The 15013-nt window shown below is 31.0% G+C and overlaps 1 protein-coding gene across 1 annotated transcript in view; it reads right to left on the reverse strand.

The window, feature by feature from the left end:
- Positions 1–397: 397 nt before the first annotated feature.
- Positions 398–15013, reverse strand: part of LOC147065728 (uncharacterized) — a 160658-nt gene continuing 146042 nt past the window's right edge. Inside the window, exons 4-6 of the mRNA XM_085956632.1 lie at positions 7611–7744; positions 3910–4156; positions 398–662 (exon numbers count right to left, since the gene is read on the reverse strand). Of these exons, the coding sequence (XP_085812758.1) occupies positions 577–662; positions 3910–4156; positions 7611–7744 (467 nt within the window). The 3' untranslated portion in view covers positions 398–576. The remainder of the gene's footprint in view (positions 663–3909; positions 4157–7610; positions 7745–15013) is intronic.

Below are 15013 nucleotides of genomic sequence, written 5' to 3' on the forward strand. Positions count from 1 at the left end.
AATAAAAAGTAATAATTTAAATAATCATTTGTAGACAGACCTTGGCAGTAATATCACAGACCGCTATCTTTTAAACTGATTTTTTTAAATTAATTTATTTTTTAATAATTATTTAAAATAATAAAAAAAACCTTATGTCCCGATAAAATAAGACATACTCATAAAAATATATCAAAATCATGACAATATGTAAGTATAGTATTTTTACCTAAACACACTTGAATTTTTTATTTTTCCACAAAAATATTATAAAATTAATGTATGTAGGTACAAAGGTTTTATTCTTACAATATAATAATATCATAAAAATGCTCAATAAAATATTTGTATAACATTTATTTTACATAAGCTGTGAGAAATATAGTCTTTTTAAAATTTAATGTTATTTTTTTTTTTTGATGATTGGTGTCCACTTTGATATATAATTTAATATACATGTGTATTATAGTAGTGCTTATTTTGAAGATGTGACGATATTGTATATATTTACTCCACAAAAATGGTGTCAGCTGATGTATGTATAGCTAGAAGATGATTTTATGAGATATTTTAACAGTATTTTGAAGCAGTAGTTTCTTAGAAAATTAATTGTTTGTACAGAAATATTAATAAACTAGATAGTAAAAATGGCAGCACACAAGTTTGCGATCTGGATGCGTCACCTGCAAAAAAAAAGTTTTAGCATTATTGATTGATAGTAGAAAATAATTTTTAAAGGGTAAATCAATTTCCAAACGCATTCGGGGTGGGGTCTAGGACAATCTGGCGCCGGACAACTGGACGATACGCAATCGAGTTAGATTAAAAAATAAATAGACGTTTGTGAATTATACGTAATTTAAAAATATATATTATTTATTAATATTCATATTGAAACTATTATATTATAATTAATTAATACTTGATGAGAATTTAAATAATATGCACATGTAAATAATGATTAAAATTATGTATTTGTTTACGTTCCAACGAGGGAGGAGAGAGTTATTATAAACTGCCAGGAATAATAATTCTCAATCCGCAATAAAAAAACTTTATGCTAAAAGCGTCTACTTTCTGTATAAAATCGTAACACAGTCTATTCATTCAACAGTGCGGTTCCCAATTGTCCTGACGTCCAGTTGTTCCAGTCCCGAAAATTTTATGTACATACACATATAACTTTTATAATTATCTCTCATATAAAATATTGTTATGCAATATATTATTTGTATGCTGTGTATTACGTTATATATGTACCTACCAGGATATATGAGATTTTAACATAATAATACATAAATTTCACCGAAATTGAACGTAGGTATCTTAGTTTATCTCTGCCATAGAGATATTATTTTTTTATTCATTGTGGTTACTTGGAACGTGGTTACGTGGAATCAATTGTTATATATGAAATAATTTACACTGAATTATGTTAGATTAATTTATTTAAATTAGATATTTGTAAGTAAATGTGTAAAACCTACATACAATTACTAATCTAAAGTAGTTAAATGTTTATTATTTCTGCTGTGTATGTTATAATGAAACAGTTTATCGATACTGCGGGAACTTTGTATCAGGGAAAGACTATACAAATTTTAACAGCGTTGTATTATGTAATTGTTCCAGAATACTTTTTGCTGTGGTTTAGAAAGTCTCAAAAGGTTTATTTTATTGTTTTAGATAGAATGTCATATATTAGGAGCAGAGAGCGAGGCAAGAGCTGATAAGGTGGAGTGACCAGATGAAAGAATTCAGTGGAAAGCTCGTGTAATCTGCCACAAGGCTTTCTGGGAGAGACGGAGAAGGCTTGGGCAGAAGTATGTAGTATTCTAAAATGATCATAATCTTTTGTTGAAGAAATTAACTAAAACTATTTTTTTAATTGTAACTTAATTGTATACAAATTATTTTGAAATGAAAATGTCAGTAAATTCCGTAATTTTATCATTAAGTGACCGTGGTGGAGTTATATATTTATAATAAAAAAATAAGATAAACTATTTTTTCAATATATAAAAATCTTTGCCCTGAATCAAAGCACACAAATAATATTCTGATTGCAAAACTATGCTTTGAACTTGCATTTTTTTCTTATTATCCAGCGCTTTTACATTGGGAGAAAAGCATAATTTAAAACCAAGAACTGTTCATTATATAAAAAAAGTAATTTTATTATTAGTTTTTAATACTGAAGACATATGCCTACTGGTCAAATTCGAAAAATATCTTTTGCCATGCTAATCAATCACATTATCTGGAAACGACTGTCAATTAAAATTAAAATGAAAATTTTCTCAAGACAGTTCTAACAAAGGAATCCAATAATTCGTATTGATTTAGTTTTCACAGCCAATTATTTATCGCTAAAAATAAACATGAATATTTTGAAATTGGAATCTTTCATAACGTTAGTGTATAATGTTCAATCAATGTATACTTTCAGTATTGACATATTATGCTTATAAAATATGGACCCCAAGCGTGAAATATAAAAGTGTATGTTGGGTATGATGTGTAAGAACTCGAAAAGAAATCATTTGATGAGCAATAGTCATTGTGCTGTGATAAAACCACATAAATTAAATACTGGGCCGAGTATATCACTTGAAGGTGAGCTAATCGCTGGAAAAATTAAGTAATCAAGTAGTATCGTAGAGATGCAAAATAACAGGAACTTATTTTATCGGGGATACACGTCAATAATGAGATGAATAAAGAAAAAATGAGAAAATACTCATCCTCGAAAGGGCATACATATTTCACAAATGTACAGTATGACAAATATAAATTTGAGAAAATCAAATTACCCGAATAAAATATTTTAATAAAGATTTAAATCGATTTAAAATCATGGATCAAGCATGTATATTACCAGGTGGCAATGTCACTTGTCAATAATCTTAACGATTTGCTCAATGTTGCTATTTAGCTGACAATAATACTATTTTTTTAATCATAAGCAATGCAATATAAGATGGTTACAATTTATTTAGTAATTGCTGTATCTTATTTTTAATTAAATTGTTACTAAGTTATAATTAACGTCTGTTGAACAAAAATGATTACATTTAGTAAACATGAGACTTAAGCGCGAATTATATTATGATGCATGTCGCTGTCTATCACGTGACTTCACAAGCTACCGCTACGGGAAAAAGTGTATAATGTCGTTTTTCTTGATGTTCAAAATGTTATCAGACTGATGCTCCCATACAGTAGCATATTTTGAACCTTTAAACTAACATTGTCAGTTTGAAAAATCTGCCGAAATCACCAGGTCTCCTTACATTGAACTGCACTGCATCGACACCTGCATGACTCAATGAACGTTTTTATCATCTTCTTCTACATGCCTACACTTTTCGACTGTCATGTCAAAATCACGTTTTTTTGTCTTTAGCCGTTGGCACTATGTATTTTCAATAAGAATGTTGTCTATTATCTATGGTCTGCAGGTTGGGTTCAGTTCAAAATATTATCTATGGATGTCATGTCGCAAGTAATTTGAACGCACGCACACGTAGAAACTGTTTAAATTAACTGAAATTAGCATGGATAATCAATAATAATTCAAATTACTAATACATTATAGTTGGCACTCTTCATCAGTGTCAATCTTCGGTGAATTTACGGAGACGGTGATCGTTCAAAGTATTCTCCAAAATGACGAAACTATAGACTAAATTTGTCGCCGCGACAGCGTGACACTAGAAGACATGCACTTCAATTTGATTCGCGCCTTAATCCCCAAATTTTGGGGTTATAACTTTTTTGTATTCTGAAATTTCAATTTTAATTATTAATATATCGAGTTTCTTGTGTGTCGTAGAATAAGGGATTAATTGGGTGCAATGTGGACTGGATTATATTATATGAAAAAATATTCAAATATCAGAGTATGAAATAAAATAAAACTATACTTACTTCCCGGCCATGCCAGTTTCTCATTGGTGAGGAGCCCTTGCATCGCCAGCGTAGTCGTGCCGGTCGACTGCTTCACATCCGAGACTCCGGGAATGCGCGTAGAGAGTGTTGATTTGCATCTGAGTACCAAAGCGCCTGATATGAAGAGAGGACGCTCGGCGCGAAGGCGTAACCCAAGCTTCTGGCTCGTGAGCCCGAGACTATCTTCTGGACTCGTCCACGGGCCTTCTAGGTTTAGGAAGGACGCCTGTTGATTTAAAAAATACCGCGTCAATAATATGTTTATATTAATTAACTATTTATTTTAATCAACGAATAATTCACAAGATTTTAAGAATGTACCATTCTAATTATTTTCAGAGAGCGCTTATGAGCAGGTATTAAAAAGGCCAATACTTAAAATTTGTCGCAATTAAGCATGGCAGTCGTTGCATAGTGGTAATGCACAGGGCGCGATACCCAAGAGACGTAGGTTCGATCCTGCCGGGTGTCTTACTTTTTATAAAAAAAAAAATTTCTATTGGCTATAATAATGTCTCGTGAGTGTTTTCAAAATTATGTATGTTCAATATATTTATTATATATTTAGTGCTAGAAGATATCAATATTTGGCAACGTATTTTTTCGACTAATTCGTGGTGTAAATGAGAACTATGCCATTCTTGGTAGCATTGACTTGTGTATCCCTGATAACTGTCTTAGAAATTGAGAGCATCGGTTGTTTGTTCTCTCAAGGAACAGAACTAACCTGCCATTCCCTGCAATTGGGAGGGCAATAACTCTGTTCAACCAAATCGATTCGGATGTTGATATATTCCATCTATGTGAGGATGAGTATAGGTGGACGTTGTTCTATAAATTCTTAAAATAGGGTCCACTTAGCTCATTCGGTGTACTTCCAAGCTTTATCATTTATATTTGTAATAATTTTTGTTCTTTTTACTTTACGTCTTTTCATACTGTTTTTGTGATACAGCATAATATATTTATTTCTTCTTTACACTGTTTCTTTGTTTATAAATGTCATGTTGTGTACGTCTTATATCAAAAATTTGTAATGTTCACGATATGCAAAATAAATAAATTTTAATTGAATTAAATTAAATATTATAATCTGGGAAATATGATAAAAAAAGCTTCATAGATGATTCAGCAATGATATTACAGTAACGCAAAGAGATTGGAAATTATCAAATAAGGAAATTAAAAGCACCTACACTTTTATTCTGTTATTCAATCAACTTTATAAGCACGTGCTTATGACGTGCTGAGTACAAATTCTCATTTTTAGATCAAAGTATACGTTATATTATATTCCAGCTTTCTAAATTCTTTTCTGACGTTAAGTACAACGTTATGTTATATTACGTTTATATAGTATATATGCCATCATCCCTATTATATTGGCAGTGTAAAATGTTTCAGTGAATAAAGGTCATAAATTGAACAGATATATGAAATATAAATATTAATCATATACATGTATACACCTGCCACTTATAATTAAATGAAGAATGATACATTATAAAATATTGTGAATTATTCGTAAAATAAAATAAATAGTTTTTAAATCATTAGCAAGTGCAAGTACGTTATCACTAAAATTTGGAGACATCCTGAGATCGGTTAGTAATTGAGATAATATTAATACTTTGATTTAAAATACAATAATAGTAACGTAATTTAGAAAGCGCTTCAGGAGTAGGTATTGTAAACCACTTATGATTAACTTCACCGCAATTAGATAGGACGTACGTGACTTGGTTAGCAGAATACAATTGTTTGAGTCCAGTGGGTGCGGGTTCGAATACCGCTAGGCGTTGTTATATTATATTTTTCAAGTATTTTCATAATTTTAAAATAAAAGATCATACAGCTTAAACATACTAAATATCCATACTCTGAATACTTTGATCTAAACCTATACAATATCATCTTTTATGTACTTACAGCATTTCAGTTCGTCAGCTGAATGCAGAACTATTCTAACTTACATTTGAAATTTTTGAGGAGAGAGTTTTTTGAAAAAACTTACTGAAATTATTTATTATCTTTATGGATAAATGGATGCATCATATTTTAGTAGGATTGAAGCAGGCTGTTTCAAAAAACTCTTCTGCAAAATATTTCAAATGTGAGTTAGAATAGTTCTGCATTCAGTTGACGAATTATTCTACGACTACTAAATGAACCACACTAAAATCTTTGATAAAACTTAAGTATTAAAATACGATACGTACAGAACAAACCTAAACTTTTTGATTAAGAATATATTATATATTTTAAATAATTATTATGAAATAAGGCATTTATTTCCAAACACTGACTTTTTACTTATGCACGATTCAATATTTTTAGTATTATGTATGATTTATGCGTAAACGATTGGTTTTAAATAACACGCCCATTTTAATTAGCTGATAAAACCTTAATTACAATAAATATAAGTAACGTATAATTGGGCATATCGGCGTTGGATTATGTCTTTGATTAATAAATATTACAAAAAAACTATTATGTAGTCATCATCATCATCAGCCTGAATCTATCCACTGCTGAATGAAGGCCTCTTCAAGCTGCTTCCACTTCTATCGGTCCTGTGCATTACGTTGCCACGTACTTCCGCAGAACTTCATATCTATCGCTATCATTTCATCGATCCAGCGGCCTCTAGGTCTACCTTGCGGACGTTTTGTACTTCTTGGATACCACTGGATGACTAGATTTGTCCAACGATTGTCTCTTCTTCAAGCTATGTGTCCAGACTATCTCAATTTAAGGCTTTTAATAAACTCTATTACATTGCAAACCCTTGTCTGCTTCCTTATCCACTCATTCCTCTTTTTGTCCTTTCGCGTTATGCCCAGCATGCACCTCTCCATACTACGTTGTGCTACCCTAAGTTCATTAAAAACACATTGCGCTTTAGGCACAGTGTACGTCACTTTAGAAGACATTATTCAAGCGGCCAAAAGCACTCCAGCCTAGTTTTACTCTGCGAACAATTTCATCAAATATACATCCATATATAGACATTTATTTAGTACTTATTCCATAATAGTTATAGTTTATTGTTATTTTGACAGTATTCCATTAAAGAGGACAAAATCGATCCTGAATTATTATTAAACTCTTTTGAATAAGAACTACATATTATTATGTTTTATTTTCTTTAATACGATGTCTTTTCCACCAATTCTTGACAGTTAACTCTATTAGAAAAAAAATATTTATTTATCGATTTCTGTACATTTTACATTGTATGCTTTTGACGGGTTTTATAAATTATAGATAATTCCGACCATGTCCGATCCTAATATGATCATATGGGCCTCCACAGAGTAGACGTTTGTATTAACAGATTTTGTTTTTTACGAGAAATGGATGTCAGCCAGTTGCTCAACCTAATAGGTCCATACCCTGACACACACAATTTGAAAAACAATATGTGTACTTGCCAGACCCAGGATTCGAACCTGAGACCCACGGCATGATAGTCCAACGTTTAAGCCACGCGGCCATCGTGGGTGTATAGATAATAGGTGATAGATAATTACATATGTATTATACGCTGTTTGATCTTGACTGTATGTGGTTTTATCGGTTTTTAAATAAACGTTTCATAGTATATATAATATTATATATAAACCTTACGGTCGTTCATAAGCCATGTCTTGGAAAGTTTTCTTGTACATACTGACCTCCTTTTCGTTCACGTGCCAGGATAGTTCTGAGACTGGCATCGAAGAATCTGACGTGCAGTTTACCCTTATTTCATCCCCCAAGGAGTAACGGGGGGAAAGTCCTTCCAGCTTGGGCTCCTTTTTGGGCAAGGCTGTAAGAAAAATAACAAATCAGTAAGATAAGAAAACATATGACACGAGGAAATTTGAAAGGGACTGGAAATGGTTGGTAATGATACCCGAGACACGTGACATGTTACACGTTACAATGCGTTGTCCTTTTCTCTAAATTCAATGTTACTTTGTCATGTATTTCTTTCAAAAAAAAATATATAAATTTATTATTACCGACTTAAGTGAATTTACGTATTCTAAGTAGGTAATTGTTATTTATCATACTGTTATACGAGTAATATATACACGCGGTTTAAGCGTCAGTTTAGAGCGTCGTGAGTCCCAGGTTCAAATCCTGGGTCTGGCAAGAACACACATTGTTTATCAATTTGTGTATGAGTCAGAAAATGGACCTAATAGGTTGAGCAAGTGGCTGATATTCATTTCTCATAAAAAAAATCTGTTAATTGAAAACCTCCACTCTGTAGAGGCCCATATGATCCTATTAGGATCGGACATGGTCGGAACTATACGACCCAAAGAGGTTGGACTGACTTTAATATACGGCCATATATTTCCAATACAACGGTGAAGTGTGATACGCGAACTGCATACATACAAGTTTCCAGACACGAAATTTTCTTACGTAAAATGAGCAGTCACATGAAATCAAACCTTCTAAATGTGTGTGTATTCTGTCAATGGTGGATACTCGACACAGGATGTTACGTCAAGATACACAAAATGATGCAGCATTATTTTAATCTACCTGTGCAGGTAGATATTTCATTCATCCAATCGCAAAACACTGGTATAATTTTATTATTGCAAACTGAACGAGACCGCGGACATGGTCTATATAATACTGAGAGCGAAGTGCAAAAGTATCAACACTTGCATAGTTGGAAGTTTAATATTGTGTTTATAGTAGGTAGTATTTTTATTTATTGTTGAAGTGGCAATACGTTATCTACTCGTGTTCATTATTCAAATATTATACGTACGTACTAAATGGATCACATTTTTAATTGTATTTGTATTTTAGGTTTATTTTTGCGTAGACAATTAGTAGATAGTTGACATAATTTTGATTTGTTCGAAAATAGAAAAGAACATTTCATAATTTTGTGTTAAATACTTGATTTATATTTACTAAACGTAATTAGTTGACTTAATATTTGTCCGAAAATTAGTTACATAGCACACAAATATGTATATTATGCTTAGAGCACTAATGGCAAAGCTAATAAAATACAAAAAAGTTTTATTTATTTTTTAAGACGTACCTAATCAACATTTATTCAAATAGGATTAAGAGTAATATTTTTAGATTGTATTTTTGTTTGGTGTCTATATTATATATTAACCACATTATTAGGTTTTTAAACAGGCCTCATCATAAGTAGACAACTGCGCCAACGTCATAGACGTGGGAGAAATAGTCACAAGTTTTAACAACTAAATTGCAATTGTTGGTGGCGTCTTTGCTTATGCTGATGCCAAAACACTTATTTACAATACACATTAGAGCTTTTCTTCACTACTAAATAATTGCTGAAGAAACAGTCTATGCAAATATATCATTTGATTAGTAAGTTCATCAACTAATTGAAGTAGGGTTTACTGATTCTGTTACAATTTTAGAATAGTCAATCACAGATTAATTAATTAAACTCACGAATTCTCAAAAACACGATTATCATTATTATTCATTACCACTTTTCCAATGTCGGTAGGTATATTCAGTTAGCAAGATAAATGTAATTATAATTAAACTATTATGCATTATTTAACATACATAACTTGAAAACACACCAGATATATTATTTCCTCTAGAAAAAAATATATTTGAAAAAAAAATACGAAACTCGACAGGATTTGAACCTGTATAACCATTGGTGTCGCGCCAATCCGTGCATTAACGAATAATTATGCTACAAGCCTCTACGCTAAATTAGTACGTCATACATGACATGCTTATCAAATTGCGTTATTATTGACTATCGATTTTTATATATTAAATCATTCGCTGCTGACTCTATAATGATTTTTTAATTAGCACCTTTAAAATGCACGTTAATTACATCGATCGGCCGCCTGGTCATTACGCGCATGTGCGTCTTCAGCGTCCAAAGTATTAAATCAAGCAATATTAATTACATTAATTACTAACTGACGCCCGGCTCCCGCAAAATATTTTTAGTTATAATGTCTACTTGAATTTGCTAACAATTTTTAATAAACCATTGAGGGGCTTGGTGTAGAAAGTTGGTAACCCTCATTGAGACTATTCTGTAATAATCGCAGTTAAAGTTTTTTTTCGAATTTAAAAATAAACTAAAAAAGCTGTCGAAGTTTTTGTTACCTACTGATTTATGGGATTTTCGAGGTTCTGTATGTTGTATTAAATCTATTTTATGAGAATATATTTATTTATCAATTTAGGTGGTTTACCAAGTTTTTACATAGTCATAAATAGAGTTGGGTATTTCCCGAGAAAATCTCAATCTCGAGATTCGGGATTTCCCGAAATGATGAAATTTTAAATTCTCGAGATTCGGGATTTCTAGAAAAGAATTCTCGAGATGTCGGGAAATTTAAAAAAAAAACTGCCAAAAATACATGATTTTTTTATGTAAGAAAACAAAAAAATAGAAGTAGGAAAACAAAATTCAAAACATTATTTATTAAAATAGAATTTCAAAAAACACAGACTGTCAATCGCTGCGTCTGACAATCGCATACGTTTTTGAGACACAAACTTCCCTGACGTTGAAAAATTGCGCTCATTTTGAGTCGAAGTTGGCTTAATTGTGTTAAATGCCCCGATTAGTCTGTGAACCTTTTATGTTTTCTGTCTCCTTTTTCATATAGAAAAATTGTTTTTCAATTAATTTTTGATAATAAAGAAATCCCAATTCCCGAAAAAAGATTCTCGACATCCGGGATTTCCATAAACGTTAAAAATTTTAATTCTCGAGATTCGAGATTGAAAATCTCGAAAATTTCTCGAGAATTCCCGTCGGGAAATTCCCGAAACCCAACTCTAGTAATAAAGTAAAACACTGAGGGTTGACAAAAATTATTATTTTTGATAGACATACATTAATTAACCAATAAAACACTGTAAAATATAAAAATAAGAAAATTATTACATAATTTATAAAAAAACACAGGAATTATAAGTTTACTCGTCGTCTTGTTCGTATTGAGCATCATCAAGAAGAGGAAGTAGCCTTTGTGTACTTTTGTTTGATTTTATTCAAACGAATAATACACAAGATTTTGAGAATGTAATATTCTATATATTGAACATACATAACTTGAAAACATATCAGATATATACCTACCCGCTAGAAAAAAATATATTTAAAAAATATATTTTTTTTACAAATATTTCAATATATGGAATATTACATTCTCAAAATCTTGTGAATTATTCATTTTAATGAATGAAATGGTTTATTAAATATTGTGCATTATGATTTCCTATTTAAAAATGCAAGTATTTACTATAATATGCACATGTCCGAAAATACGTATCAAAACCACGTATAAATAAGCTTTCCTGCATCTTTCCATAAGCTTTAGTTATGAGAAAATTCACAAAAGATTTCACACCGCATCATGTGTTTCATATGGCATAAACGTTCGCGTTAAATGGATACCCGTTCAAATAAAGTGCCGTCGGAGTTGCCCGCCGTTCCGCGCAATGTTCCACAATACCCCGCAACGTCCCACATAGCAGTGGCCGAAACGTATAACGGATTTATTCAGCCACGAAACACCTTTATTCCGATGCAATATTTAAGGCCCCTTTGGAAACAAAGCGAGTGCACTTCATGCTGATGCTTTTCACGGAGCACTGCCCGTTAACGTATCGGCTGATTGCATAACTACCCACCTACTTCAGTGTTACGGCCAATGTGTGAAAAAAATCGCAATAAAATATTTACACAGTATTGCATTGTAGATAGTTTAATATATCGTCACTGTTCTGGCAGAAGATACTAATACGAAAAAATGACATATTGAGTTAGTTATACCAAAATGTTCCTTATTTCAAACTTTACCGTCTGAAAACTTTTTTAATAAGTAAACAGTCTTTATTTTAAAGTCATCCTTTTTATGATTACTTGCGATAAACTCACATGATAGACCGTTTCAAATATTTTAACAACTTCAAAGTCAAATTACTCAAAACTAGTATTCTCCAGTTAGTGTGTTCTGCCAGAACAGAGACGATATTTTCTCTTCGGTTACGTTACATAATGAAGATAATGCTAGAAACACGTTACCACAACGTCACGTGAGTGCACGTGCAACAAAATCAGAGCATAAGATAATTTTATTGAAACTGCGCATCTATTCTGTACAACACAAGACTGCTTTCGGCCACTAAGGCAGCTTTCGAGGGTAGGTTTGTATCGAAGTGCACTTATTGTAACAATTACAATGAGCCGTCAAAACAGTCTATCTCGCTCTAAAATTTACCATAGCCAAAAGAGGTGCTATTAAAATATAGCACTTATTGTAATAATTACAAATAATTTATTGTAATTGTTACAATAAGTGCTAATACTTCGATACGAACCGAATATATGCGCTGATAACCTACAAAAATACTGTGATTTGAAACCTGTAATTTGAAGCTTCCTTTCATATGACTAAAATCAAAGTTACGTGAGAACACAAAAAAGCGTTCCATTACGCGTGAAGTGTCCAATGTGGTTTTGAAAATTTTTAAGATTTTTCTAACTAACACTGGTTTGATGACAGTAGGCTACAAGATCTCTCTGATAATATTTTAAATCTGCCAAGTAAAACATTGCACACTTTTTTTCCGTGGCGTGAGCTCTCGTGCGCTCACGTGACGTGATCGTAAAGTGTTTCTAGCATAAGCGAGCCACTAGATATTTATTTCAACTTTGAATAGAGATAACCAATATTTTCTATATATGTGGGTCACACCCATAGGAAATGTTTGATTAGTACTATCGCTCTCCGATTGGCAGCGAGTCCGAAATTTCATTGCAACTATAGTTGACAATTATTAGCCGTTTCACTGAAGTATGCTCTTAATAGAAATAGGCATGTTATTCTAATTTTAAATCTATTGTTAAATAAAGTATACAACATTTTGGGTTTATGGGGTTATGAAAATAAACACTTCATATTATTATTATGTATGTTATACAACAGCATTTTATGTAACTTTTCACACTTTGACTGTAGCAAACTCACTGTAGGTTAGTGCAAAAATGTTGATTATTCGCATTCGGTTGCAGTTTGGATTGATTTAACAATGAGAACTCGCTTACAATGTAGTTTGTCTGTAAACATTCTCTTTGACGATGAAATACTTATTTAAAATGCAAGAGTTTTATTTAAATGCTTTTACCCTTTTCTCTACTCAGCAATTATAATTGGATATCGATTGTGAATAATTCATGCATTTCGGAGACTCATGAACGAAATTTACACTTTAACGCGTAATCGTAAATGCCATATGGTAATAAACATTTATTGACACCGGTATTGGTTTAATATAAATTAAACTGAAGATAAAAACAGGGTAAAAATAAAATTTATTATTAAATATGATTAATTTATTTGTATTAAACCTACACACGTTTGTTTTGAGATTTATTTATTACAAACACAAAATATCCAATAATAAGAATAATTATACCAATTAATCGTAAAGGATGTGTAATAAACTAAATATATGACTGAAATTAAAATTATAAAAAAATAAATAATACTTTAGCAATTGCAAGCAATTAGCAAACTAGAAATTCAACACTAAACACAAAAACAAATTAATATGCTTAAGTTATTAGACACGTCAACAAAAATAAATAATTAAAAAATATATATATTTCAACATATTGACAGATTTGATTATAAAACACCAAATCCTTTTATTACGGACTACCAATAATGTTTTCCATGATATTATCGTGTTACATTATTACCTATGAAATAAATACTTGTGCTAATTTATACTGGGACAGTGCTAAGGTAGGAGAGGATTTAAGCACCCAGAGGCCCATTTACAGCACAAAATAGTCTCATAGAAAAAAATTAGCTTCCCATTATAAAATAAAAAATATATTTCATAATTGAAGACCTGAGAATGAAAACTGGGCAAAGACCAATATTCATTTACATAGTATTTAAAAAAAAAAAAAATGATATTGAAAACAGAATAAAGCCCAAACACAATTTATTTGATAAAATGATATGTATCTGCAAATATTTAATTATTTTGATTATAACATGTGCAAAACCACTTCAACTTCAATCACACAATATATTTTACAACGTTTTTATTAGCTCGTATTCTTGTTTGTCCGGTGGTTATTTATCCAGTACAAATCTTGCAATCGTTTTTAACTAACTTCCCGATTAGCTAGACATTTGAAACTTTTAGAATATATCAGAACACGATGCCAATGCATTCTTTTATTACTTTTAGCCATCTTTAAGTAGAATTGAATTCATTTTCAGTTAATTCTGTTTTGTATGGAAAGTAATTTCAAAATGTAATGTCAAAATGACATTTCAGTATTCTAAATTTGTTTTTTTATTATTATTGTATTTGTTTGTTTGTTTTTTATTCACTTCATAATCAAGTACAAGTTTGAGCATATTGAACATAATAATTCAACAGAAAATTTCTTTTTATCTTGTAATTATTTTAAATCACTTTATAGACTCTCCTGCAAAATTCACTATTTGGTCTTTGTCCAGTTTTCATTCTCAGGTCTTCAATTGTTTAATTCCAAAAATTGACGAAATAAATATCTACCAAGTACTCATTAATTTTCATTGCTCCCATTCGTCTTTATCGTTACACACAAATCCTGTTTTTCTTTTAAATGTTTTCTTTTTAAAATGGTTCTAAAGTTTTGCATTTCTCTTATGGGTACCAAGATAATAATTTAGCAGTCAATAGTGGATACTTATTTTGTGACTGAATACATTAATTAGTAATTATTAGTTCAATATTATTATTGGATTCGTATTTTTATATTTTTCAAAGGTTTATGAATTTGGAGTCTAATACCAGCTCGAGGCAATACTCTTGAGTGCATTCGGAGTATCAGTAAATATACCCTGGACTTTGGATAGGGATTATAAATACTGCAAGTAAATTTCGTCTAAATTAGAACAAGAAGAAAGCTCTCTACTTAATTTAATATAGTACCCTAGTACACTTCTTAAATACCCTAATAATTCAAATAATAGATTCTATTGTTCTAGAAGTTATACGTGGTGAGAGATTTGATTCAATGTACTGT

Source organism: Rhyacophila brunnea, unplaced genomic scaffold (genome assembly GCF_057557595.1).
Source record: "Rhyacophila brunnea isolate RB1 unplaced genomic scaffold, BYU_Rbru_1.0 scaffold_6, whole genome shotgun sequence".
NCBI classification, from domain to species: domain Eukaryota; kingdom Metazoa; phylum Arthropoda; class Insecta; order Trichoptera; family Rhyacophilidae; genus Rhyacophila; species Rhyacophila brunnea.